A 12,783-nucleotide genomic window follows, 5' to 3' on the forward strand; every position below is an offset into this window, starting at 1 on the left:
AATGAAAAAGATGTTTTAGCTTCTCAGCATCATCTAACCACACAAATTGTTATTTATATTTGTTCTGTTTCAGTTGTTTCTGAATTTCAGACTATACAATAAAAGTTAAATGGCCTTCTTTTGCTGTATCTAGTCATGTTTTACAAAGGGTTTAACTTGGACCAGGCCTTACAACAACAAAAATCATGCCACAACTATAGCGTAGCAGTAGCATATATGTTCATGACTTTTTCTAATTAACACACTGGTACTGTACCCACAGGAAAGTTTCGGTATCAGAAGGGAAAAAATAGTATCAGACCATCTCTCTCTTTACAATAAACCTGTTTTGATTCCTTCCATTCATTGCAGGTGTTTGGACAGTAGAAGGAAGCTGGAGCTCCTGCAGGAGGAAACTCCTCACAGAAAAGCTGACGTTGGACCGTCTCCAATATTCTTCATGCTCTTGAAGCCAGAACCTCTGACTTTTGTGTCGTCCTTCAACACAACTTTTAATTATAAAAGTCCTGAGGCAAGATTTCTTATGTGGGTTTAAAAAAAAAATCAATGACAAACAATTTAATTACCATATGATCAGTGATGAACATTGTGGTGCTACACCAGGATGATCTGTTCTAGCTGCAGGCTCATAGTGTAATTAAATTTACATCTTGGTGTGAAATTGTTTCCCCTTCCTGTGCCGCCACAGCGATGAAACCTAATCCAGACTCCGAGTCTCTGTGCTTCAGCTCACAGAGGATGCAGGGCGCTCTTCCTCGCAGCAGACACGGCCCAGCCCCGCGTCCATCTTTAATTAAAGCTGCACTTGAATTTCCGTCCTGCTCAGTGTCTCGTGTCATGAGGCTCCGCTGCTCTGCTGGACTCTCATCTACAACTACGACGACAACCTACTGCTCCACAGGCTGCACTGACCCACGATGCCGTGTGCACGCTGTCGAAAAATCCCATAACCATGATATCTCCTGCACATTGAAGGCCTCACTGTTTGTGAGTATGTCACATGAAATGAAGTGGATGAAATTGACCGACACATGGGAACTGTTTGGTAATCGATCATTAAAATAAGTATTTTCTTGATAAGTTTGGGTTCTGTCAAAACAAGACTTGTACGGACATGTTGACAAACTGAACAGCTCTTTACCTCCCAGCCATGACAAGAGTTTCAGCATCGCTGCTCAGGTATGTAAACTGGTCAGGGGTGAAAAAGGTAAGAAGGATGCACGAGCAGAGAAAAACACAGAGCCCTGGAGACGTCTGCAGATCTGCTGCCCTGTGGATCTTTTGAAACATTTTTTCTGTGCTGCTCATCATATCACAAAATTAAAGACTGAAGAAAAGAAACTACGTATTAGTATGAATTCATTCAGTGCAAACACACTTTCCTACATACTGTATGTACACTTTTTTTCTTTTAGACAAAACTAAAACTAACAAACCTATGTCACCTCGTATCAGGTAGGTGACCCAACACCGAACCTGCAACAACACTGATAAGGGAAACGGGTGGGAAACGAGTTCAGTTGATGGGTCCCAGACTGACACTGATTTATTAGGAAAAATGAAACAAGCGACTGTTTAAGTTCTCCGATCTTTTTAAAGAGAATAAAATGAACGGATTAAATAGTACAAACATCTACAGTTTTACAACAAGTTGTGAATAATGGTTTTATGTGGGCTAAACTTTTATTGTTGCTTTATTTATTAAGCAGTTACAGGTAGGCTAATTAGTTTTTGGGTTGTTTGGCTGGTGTCCATCCTCCACTCACAAGGGACTCTCCTCAAATTGCCCATTTGACCTCTGTCATTGGCAAATAGCAGAACATGTCATTTCTCCAACAGGCTGTTTAGAGGCAACACTAATATAACGTTTATAATACACTATAAGACATGCCGTTTTACTGATGTATCTGTGACCACAACATCTATGTGAAATATTTACAACTGCAAACTCTATAAATAACTAACAACAACTTTTAACTGCAGACGAATTCCCAACAGTTGGACGATCGCTCAGTACAATGCGAAAAACATGTGTAACTGGTTTCCTGTTGTGAAAGACTTATTAGCAGTTATATTATCCGTGTCACAACTTTTTAAGACTTTCACAGCCTGGAAAAGATGCGCTAATTAATAGGTAATGAATCGTTTCATAAAAACAGACATTGAAATGACTAGAAAGGACCAGAGTACATAATCGGCTGCCAAGTCATTTTTTCAGTTTGTGTTAACTTGTGTAAACTGCTGAAGAATTTAACTCACTTTCTATACACAAAATAGAATAAAAATAAAGACGGAACACAGATTATTTACATCTGCACCAGACCTGTACCGTGCATGGACTCAGTGGCCAGAATAAAAGGGACCATCAGGCAGTGATGCATATTATGAATTTATATCATAGTGTTTTTAAAAAGCATGTAAATTATTTAAAAAGCGAGGCCGTGGAGTTCGGCTGAGCTGAACGGTGCACCGCATCTCAGCACTTCAAACCAGTTTCCGGTGTAGTTTGTCCTCAGCTCGCCGTGTGCACACACACACACACACACACACACACACAGCACAACGGCCTCATCAAACACACAGTGACAACTCCTCTTATTTACAGCTGCACCGAGTGTGCGGTAAAGTGCGCGTGGGCGGATGACAAAGACAATGGCTGGAGAAGAGGCAGTGAAATAAACTGGAGACAGAGAGGGAGTGAGAGAGAGAGAAAGAGAGAAAGAAAGAGAGAGAGAAAGAAAGAAAGGACGAGGCTGTTGATCAATAAGCTAAAATGTTCAGAGCGGCTGCTGATGGTGAAAATAGATGTTGAGTATCAAGCACACGCTCCATGTGTGAACGGCAAATCAGGACAAAGCTTAAGACGACTAGTAACAGCCGTGAATTCACACACTCGCCCACACACGCACACACACACACACACACGGCTGTGATTAGTGCAGCACTGCAGCCTCGTTTAGCCCATTTCTCAGGTGTAATGTAGTGTTTACAACACTCCAGGGACCAGTGCCCCCCCCTCCCCCAGCTCTTCTCCTCTTGGGAGAGAGGAAGAAAAGCAGACAAAAAAAGCCCAGAGAGATTTGGAAACACTTTCATCGTATAAAACCCCCTCAGCTTCACGGCCCGTGTCCATCACCATCATGTTCATCACCTACAGGGGGGATGGCCATTTCAAGCAATCATGTTTTTCTTTATTTATGTTCTTTTAGTCCTAGAAAAAGGACATTCACGCTGATACTCTATGACTAATAATTGAAATGGGTGCACATTTATTGCAGAATGTCAATAAAAAAGTAAATTAAAAAAAAGAGGTTTGCAATCACAATAATAGTGTATGTGACATAAGGATTAGAATAATATTATATCGTGGGGCCTCTGGTAATTTACACCCAAAATAAAAATAGATTTGTTTTACCATAAAAACAGAAATATGGGAGGTCTGTGCCTGACTGGGAACTCAAGTGGAGCCGATGTTAAGTTTGTGTTTAGAGTGGGAGAACATTACTGTCTAATACATTCACACTTATGTAAATAAATTAGAAAGCAAGTGCACTTTCAAATGCATTTATTGACTACAATAAAAGGCAGCTCAATTACTTTGTTGTCAAACATTAAATCAGTAGCGAGCGACCGTATGGACTCCGCACAATTAACAGTTTCAGTCATAAATTCAAAGATAAAGTGAATAATTGTGTTGACGGTGAGTACTCATCCGTCTCCCTATGACCCTATTTTTACTGTTGTCAAGTCTGCCACTGTGTGCGTCTTCAGCAGTGTTGTTGTACAGTCATTTCCCTCAGCTTCAACTTCTCTACAATCACTGTGGTTGCTGTTATTTTCCGCAGCTCCACAATCACCACCATCATCATCATCATCCTGCAGGTACATGCAGCCGTTTCCGGGAGGTTTTTTAACGCTCAGAGAGAGTAAAACTGAACAAGCAGAAACAGTCTTTTCAGAAGAACTTGATGATGGTGGGCGCGCACATACGCACACACACACGTACACAGGCCTAGAGTGAAATCCCACTAAATCCATATCTCAGTTTTTCTATTATATCAGATACAGACGTAATACTCAGGAGTGTGTCTTCAACAGCCCTTTGCTCTCTCGGTTTAAAGCCACAGTGACATTATTAAATTGGCTTTTTTCCTTTTTTTTTACTCCGTGCCCCCGGATCACAGTAAATGCCAAACAATTTGTTCTTTTTAAAAAAAAAATTAGTTTGTTTTTTTAAGTGGGGGGAGAGAGGTTCAAGTGAAAGAAAAATCTTACCAGTTTGGTTTGCGATTCGGTGTGTGTGTGTGTGTGTGTGGGGGGGTGTTCGGTTCATTTGAAAATAGACTGTGAGGCATGAGCAGAAGAACTAAACACAGTAACAGGGAAAAGGAAACCTTGTGCCACTAACACAGAAAAACTTCTCAGTTGGCACAGATAAAGTGTCGAGTGCAGCTGTCAGTCAGTCTCAGTACAGTTAGATCTGTCAGTGTTTCCTTTGGCTGTATATGGGAGCGTTACAGAACAAGTGTTGCCTGTTACCTGTGCAACACATGTGGCCTCCAAAGGGATGAAGCCTTTCAGAGGACTGGAGTGTGTTGACAGTGAGGAGCAGAGACTCCTTAAACAGCCTCAGCAAATTCAAAATAAAGTCAGAACTGAGTGTAAGTCTGCTGCATGTGTCTGATTTGAGTGTTTCTCAGACTTACAGTATCATTCATCATAAGCTTTGCCCTAAATCTTTGCAGGTGAACTGCAAACTGTCTGTGTTGAATTTAGAAATCATATCCTTGCATTGGTTGATCCATCAGAGAAAAATAATGTTAGTGCTGTCACTGTGTGGTTCTCTCATTTCCTTAACACAATACTGCAGGACTGAAGGGGACTTGTGAAAAGAAAGTCTGACCTGTGTAATTTTTCTAGTTATTTCCATTTATCTTATCTATATTTTCCAGGAGTTTACTGCAGTGCTGCACTGAGACCTTATTGAATAATAAAAAATATTCATTGTTTAACAGTTAGACATGACATATTTATCACAAGTGTTTGAATCATATATAAAAAACAAAAAAAAGTTAACATAAACATGGGGAATATCAGGTGATCAATCGTTATCAGATTTTTTTACTCTCATATATTGGAATCGGCCCCATAAATCCTTCATTGGCTGGGCTGTGTGTCATCGTCATCACAATATTGACCTGCGTTTTCACACATTGCAATTTCCCTCATGTCGTGCAGGACTAATGAACATGAACGATATGGAGCGTCATTAAGCTCGGTTTGTTTTACAGCCCACTGAAGGACAGTAAAACCTACGTGCCGTCCACGCTGCAGCACTGAAAAGCACCGAAAACCCCAATGAACACCGACTGAAGAAAAACTAAATCCGTTCAAGTTTGAAAAAAAGCTTGAAAAAAAGAAAAATCAGTCATGAGAAGAAAGCAAAGAACGAAACAGAACGCAATGTGAACATTCATAAACCTCAGATTTTTATTACCCTCATTAAGAAAAACCCTTAATGATCCGGGAAACACCATCAACTCAAAACCATCATTCAGTCACTCATGTGTGTGATTGATAAACATGTCATTCTTGGCAAATCAACCGATCAATTTAAGCAACCCATTGATCACTGAACGACATTAGGCCAGTCACTGACATCAGGATAATCTATTGTTAGACTGTCAGCACAAAAGGGCCAAACAACAACAACAACAACAGCAAAAGCTACAGCTACACAACAGGTGTTTGTACCTGTTAGCCAAAAATATTCCCTCCAAAACACACAAACAGTAGTAGCACAGTAATTTGACCTATTGTGTAAACAGGCAGGCAGACAAAGGAGCATGAACCAGTGAGTCAGACAAAGAGCTCAACGCCTCCTTCTCCCTCCACTCTCCCTCTCTCTCCTTCTCTCTCTCTGCCATGACTTTGCTCTGTGATTACAGGAAGCGAAGCTCTGTGCTTCTGTATCACAGCCACGGCCCCCGAAGGCAAGGTGGGTGGTCAGACGTGTTCGCACGGTTCACGGTGTGGGGCTGATGGACAACCAAGGAAGAAGACGGAGTTGACCTCATTCTGTTCCAATGAGAAAATAAACACCAACATGATCTATATGCTACAAACAGGACATCAATGCTGCTCCGTGCAAACAGGGAAGATTCAAAGCTACAGCAGTAAGAAAGTAGATGTGCATGTGTGTAGTGTGATTATGAAGCAGGTCTAGGCTCTATCTTAACAGTGAGAAAGTATGGAGGTCTCAGTCCACAGAGAAACACACACAGCCTGTTTTCAGGAACTGAACCTTAAAACCAGCTGTCTGGACTTTTGTGACTTTGTGATGTCACAACAATGCAGTTACCAAGCCACACCCACCTGGACTCCCCACCATCCAACACTTTTCAGGATTTGGATTCTCTAAGTGTTTTACCTAAAATCTGCTCTATTTTTATTGGAACACTCAACACGGTCACACAACAGCCAATCAGAAGATAGACTCAGGGCCTCCTCTTTTCTGATTGGCTGACACCGAGCTGTTGTTACTACAGCTCCAGAGCGATGTTGAGAGAGGAGAGGTAAAACTACACTTCTCATGAATCAACACTGCAGATAAAAAACAGAAGTAGAGGAGACTATTTAAAAAAGAAAAAAGAAAACTTGTAGCTTTAAAACTAAATGCTAACCTAAAAAATAGAATGTTAACGTAACGTGATTGATTTTCACCAACCATTGACCTGTTTCCACATGAATTAATTGTGTGATTTCGAGCAATATAATATTTTCGTATACTGTAATGTTGAGTAGGATCCAATACATTTACAAAGCTCAGAAAGCTCTGCATTTTATTTACAGTGTTTACAGATTTAATGGAAAAGTCGAGGCCCAATCAGAGACGAGAACCTGTTCACTATCAGTAATCACTGTTTGCTGTGTAGCACTGGTTCAACAGGCGACTGCTGCTTTACTGTGATGCGGAAGAATACTTTAAAACCTGATAATTCTCAGATCTGTGGCTGCTGTGCTTGAACAGCAAGGGCTTTAAATTCTCAGAGCAGAGGAGCTTCTGGTGTTATCACATTAGTACTAGCTTTTAAAATATGTTTCAGGTATATCTGATATGTGTGTAGCCATATATTTATAATGTTAGACATGTTTGGCCACCAACCAACTCTAAATCCCCTTTAAAAACTGACTTTCACTTTAAAAAAAAGCCTTTTTAACCCATTAGGCAAATTGTGAGGCAAATTCGTATGAGCTTTGTCACGTAATTACATTGTTACGTATAGGGCCCGACCGATATGGATTTTTTGGGGCCGATGCCGATGCCGATTATTAGGGGGGAAAAAATCCGATAACCGATTAATCGGCCGATTATTTTTTTTTTTTGTAAAGTTTTACAATTTTATTAATTTAAGTAATATATCTACATATATTATATAATATATAAATTAGGGCTGCCAAATGTTCATTGGTCAATTGGTTGCAGGAAAAAACAACAACATTTGGAGTAGCCTACTGTCTTGTCAAAATTAAGTCAAAATCAATGACTGAACTGTGAAAGGCTATAGGGCTTTTATTTTGAAGGGCCAGATACAGGAAGTCATGACACGTGACACTTTTTTGTTGTTGTTGTTTTTACACGGCACGGCGGTCTCTCTCTCTCTCCCTCTCGCTCTCTTTTTTTTTTTTTTTGAAAAGCGACTTTTTCCAGTGTTGTTCCAGACGTTTCTGGTTTGTTGAACTAGACGTGGAAGCACGTATCACCGCTGTTTTCAACCATTAGGCTAGCGGGTGCTGCCGCGAGCCCCGGTCCCACAGCGCTCAGTGTGTCACGGAGCAGAGACATGATTGTCCCGCTGCAGTCAGAGACCCGCACCGCCGCCCCCGCCCCCCACACAGCCTGAGCTCAGTCACTCACCCTCCTCATCCACTGTGTTTATTGATAAACGGGCGTCTACTGCCGGTAATAACTGTAAAACCCGACCGGCTTGTTGAATCTCGGACCCAACACGGCCGGAGTCACGAGCATTAATTAAAAAAAAAAAAAAAAAAGTTAAAAGAAAGCCAGCAGCAACACTGGTTTTGAGACAGTTAACAGTTAATCAAGTTGTTAATAAGCTGTGTGATGTGTGTGAGTGACAAGGCTATGGCGGAGCGTGTCCTGCTGCAGATCAGTCACTCTGCTGTGCTGTGAGGTGGATAGTGGATGCAGTTGGATGCGCCCTCTACAGGATAAATAACCTAATGTCGGGGGATCTTTTCAAATGGGGGAACATTTTCAAAGTAAAACCAAGTCTTATTCCCTGCATTTTATTTCCGAAAATATCGGCGACAATCGGCGAGTTTTGGCCGATTACCGATTATTCTCAAACGGGCTATAATCGGCTCGCCGATAAATCGGTCGGGCCCTAGTTACGTATCCTTAGGCAAGTGGCTTTCCAGCTCTCAGTGCAGTGTAGTGGAGTACGTGATGTCGCAGCTTGTGAGAAGTGCAGTGTGTTTAAGAATAATTTAAGAATTGTCAGAAGATTACGTCTGATAAATACGGCTCCAGACTGCAGCCCTTAGTGAGGCGTTTTCCATCAGGGTCCATATAAAAAATATACTATTTTTGAACTTTTCTACATGTGAAACTCTGTACAGATCACAGAGACCTTGAGCTGAAGTTTCCTCCCTTTAGAAAAAAACTTTACACCTCATTACATGGCAGCATCACAGCTCTGTTTAAACTTGGTTTTACACAGCTCCAGGTGAGGCTGATAAATAAATAAATGACGGCGGAGGTTTGATGAAAACAGGTTTTGATGCAGCTTCACAGCAGAAAAACATCAAGATGTGACCTCTGCGACCAAAGTTAAAGCCCCACCCACAGAGTTGTCATAAAAAGATTGACTGCTTTTCTACAACATCTCTGAAATCTCAGCCTCCCTGCGGCTCCACCAGGGTCTCTGAGCCTTTTTTCAAACAGCAGCGAGAGGACAGGCAGCCGGTGGACGACCTGCACACCAAACCTTTACCAATTAAGTCCACAAATATCAAGGGGGAAGCATCTAATAATTAGTGTCAATTACAAGCGGCCCCAGGAGGCCTCGTCCCCGCTCAGATAACGATGTGAGCTGCGTTTCCCATCACTGGTGCGTCTTTGTGTTGCACAGAATCTTTGATTCAGGAAAACAGGACCCAATTACGACATCAAGAGCACACATCATCTTTACAAAACACCACCTCCTCCTGGTTTGTGTGTCCACGCCGCCGCGCACACAAAGAAACCCTGAAGCTGTGAAAATCTGAGTCTGAGCGCGTTCTGATTGGCTGGCAGTGACTTCACAGGGGAAGATTTATTGAAGACATCACATGGTATCATTTGGACACGTTCATGAGAAAATATGGAAGAAAAAAACGATTGCTTTGATTTCAGTGATGTTATCTCTGACTGTGACTGACTGAAAGTTGTTTGAGGAGATGTAAGAATGCGAGGAGAAGAGCAATTTCTTCTACCAATTTCAACATAAAAACATTCATTTCATCCATTTCACACCTACAATTAATACAAACATTGATCTGTGTAAGAAATAAATTCTGAGACCGTTTCAATGTTTCCTGCAGAGGGAAATGTAGAGGTTTGCTTGAAAAATGCCTCAACAGCCAGGTAGTTAATTAGTAAACTGACAATATCTATCAGCAATTATATTTGGGTATTGGAGGATTGATTTGAATAAGTTGATATTTTTCAGATTCTATCATTTTAGACTAAACCATTAATCAATAAGCAAAATGATAAGCAGTTGGTAATATTTATACACCATCCTGAGACGTTTTCTCACTATCTGTGACTATTTGTGGTCAATCAGGTGGAGGAGTGATGGACAGGTTTCCAGTAATTGAAACTTAAAAATAAAACAAGCAAACAAATGAACAAAAAAAACACAACTCCTCAGTACATGTGTGCGAGACCACATTAACATGACATGTAACAACAGTAGCACAGGGGGGGATTATGATTTCACCGGGGTAAAAAAAAGAAAAAGAAAAACAGGCTCAGTGAAAACATCTCATCCTTTGTAGAGCCACCATGACATACCCCGGCTGTTAGCAGCCGCGCTCAGCACAGCCACAGGCGCTTCCTTTGTCTGAATGGAAGTGTCACAAGCAACACAAACATCACTAAACACCGACCCATCACATCTCCGGGAGCCGAAAGAGCCCGCTGCGAGCTTCTCATTTCATAACACATGACCCAAATTTTCTCAGCAAGGTATCATACATATTCAGCAAACAATGCATATACGACGTGTGCATGTCGTCTGCTCTGACTTACACCTCCCGGAGCCAAACAGCATGAGTGTGTGAGCGTCTCCCTCATGCAGTTTCACATTTCACTGGCACAACAAAGAACTTTCTCTCAGCATCTGCGACAGGGACAGGAACAAGTGAAGGATCTCTCTCTCTCTCTCTCATTTAAACTGAATGTATCTGTCTGCATACTCTTCCCTCTCTTCTTCTCCTCCAACTCCTGCCATTTCCATAAATTATGGAGGGAGGCTATATTTGGACTCAGTGATGGGAGAGAGGGGAGGAATGGGGAAGAAGAGGAGGAGGAGGAGGAGGAGGAGGGGGGGGTCTGGAGATGCTTTGTTCAGCACTCATGAAAGCAGCACGCTCAAGTCAGGTTCACTGCATTGCTTTCTGCACGCTGATGGGTATTTATGGGCAACATGGCTCTTGACAGTCTCTCCTGCAGCCGCCACGAGGAGCCTACACGCTGCACTGTCTGTCAGACGCATTCATTTTGCACGTTGCACATTAAACCCTCCGCGTTTTCCAATTGCGCACGGGGAGATGTGGCATTAATAACTTGGATCACCCGTGAACGTACGAACGAACGTGGGGGATAATTAGCAGCCCCGTGAATCAGCAGCCACGCAACGTGTGAGCCGAGGCCGCTTCTAATGAGGCTGTTTGACACAGTTCCTGGCACCTCACCATCTTGGACCGAGTCCCCCCTCCTCCTCCTCCTCCTCCTTCTCCTCCTCCGACAGCCCATGCATCCAGCGGAGGAGCGATTTTATTCGCGACCGAGGAGGAGGAAGAAAAAAAAAAAGACAAAGCGCTCAGACTGAAGTGAACCTAATGAGCAATTAAGGCACCTTTGTTTATAAAGATTCACTGGGCTGCAGCTGGAGGCTCCAGCGCGCGTCTGAAAACAAAAGAGCAGAGAGAGAGAGAGAGAGAGAGCAGCGCTGCTCTCCGGCTCCTCTGCTTTAATTTATTCACTCCCCTGAATCTTTTATTTATTTCCCGTGTCCCTGCACACAGGAAGGATTCATGTCACCGTGGTGGCTCTGAGCGGGAAGCCGCGCGAGAAAGGGGATGAAATTATAAACAAAAACATTGAAAACGCGCGTGAAAACATCACAGGAGCGCATGCGAGTCCGCTCCTCTACCTGGAGCGCGCTGACACGGATCGGAACTGAAGTGATGGAGTGAAAGAGGGAGGGGGGTCGATGGTCATGCCTGTACATCCAAGAGGAGGGATGAGGGAAGGGGAGGGGGCGGCAGATAGGTGGAGATATGTGCACACACAAAATGAGCCCCACTTTCTGAATAACCGTGCATGTGTGTGTGTGTGTGCGCAGGGGGGAAGCGCCTGCAGTGTGGTGCTGGTACCTACCTCCACGATGAACGTCTTCTCCTCCCCGCACACGGAAACGACCCAGAACAAGATGGGAAAGTAGCAGGTTTTCCAGCACAATCCCGGGAGCCCCGCTTTCCTCCTCCGCCGCACTCCTCCTCCTCCTCCTCCTCCTCCTCCTCCTCCTCCCGTCGCCATGGCTGCGTCCCCGAAATCCCCCCCTGCGCTTTCCTCCGGTGCTTTCCCAGACTCGTGCTCCTGCTTGTTTACCGGAGGAGACGGCCCGTGTGCTCCTGCTTCATCCCGTCTGCTCGGAAAGTGTCTCTGTCTCTGTCTCTCCTCCGCCTCGCGCTGTGCGTTGACTCTCACTCTCTCTCTCTCTCTGGTTCGTCAGTGGAGACGCGCTATTGGCTTCCTACTCCTGACGGGAGCCCATTGCGCAGGCGCACTGAGGCTCCGCGGAACAGCTGGAGGACGCATGGCCACAATAAAGCGCGGATTCAGGTTGGTCCGCTCGGGTATAATTGAAGAGGAGACTGTGGGGGGAGACAAGGGGAGAGAGAGATGTGTTGAGTGTTGTTGCTGTAGCGCTGAGCAAACAGCAGGGGCGCTGCAGGCGGCTCTCTGGCCATCTGCACCTGACAACTGGCCAGAAACAAAAGCCACTGTAACATCAGACCTCGGTTTATCCCTAAGCACGTATGTGTCTACACATGTACTTACGTTTCTCACTCTTAAAGGAATAGTAGGCCTGTCACATTTTTTTTATTAAACACCTTGATGGACTTCCTGGCTGAAAGTCAAAGGAGTGGTGATGAGATGACATCAAGTATCTGAGCAGCATCATGATCGACTGTACCTTATGCAAGGCAAAGTCCTACATTTTCAACAACTGACAGTGGTAAGTGGCCATAAATAATGACACTTTGTTGGGTATTGTTGTTGCATCGTGGCTGTTTTTGTCAAATTGATCCCATCGTTCAATGCAGATTCCAAGTTTGCTGCTTTGTGTAACCCCCGGTTACTAGACCGTTTAAATAAAAAAATAAAAAACTAGACCGTTTAAATAAAAAAATAAAAAAATTACTAGACGTATTAAATAAATAATATTTTTAATTAGGTGACTACTGGATTTATATTTAGGCTACATT

The 12,783-nt window shown here is 43.2% G+C and overlaps 1 protein-coding gene across 1 annotated transcript in view; it reads right to left on the reverse strand.

Moving 5' to 3' along the window:
- mmp24 (matrix metallopeptidase 24) overlaps positions 1-12,058 on the reverse strand; it is a 70,918-nt gene extending 58,860 nt beyond the window's left edge. Inside the window, exon 1 of the mRNA XM_085776759.1 lies at positions 11,672-12,058. Coding sequence (XP_085632885.1) covers positions 11,672-11,830 — 159 coding nt within the window. The 5' untranslated portion in view covers positions 11,831-12,058. The remainder of the gene's footprint in view (positions 1-11,671) is intronic.
- Positions 12,059-12,783: the final 725 nt, after the last annotated feature.

The sequence above is a fragment of the Trachurus japonicus genome, chromosome 5 (genome assembly GCF_045865225.1).
Source record: "Trachurus japonicus isolate A0001 chromosome 5, Traja_1.0".
In the NCBI taxonomy this organism is placed as follows: Eukaryota; Metazoa; Chordata; class Actinopteri; order Carangiformes; family Carangidae; genus Trachurus; species Trachurus japonicus.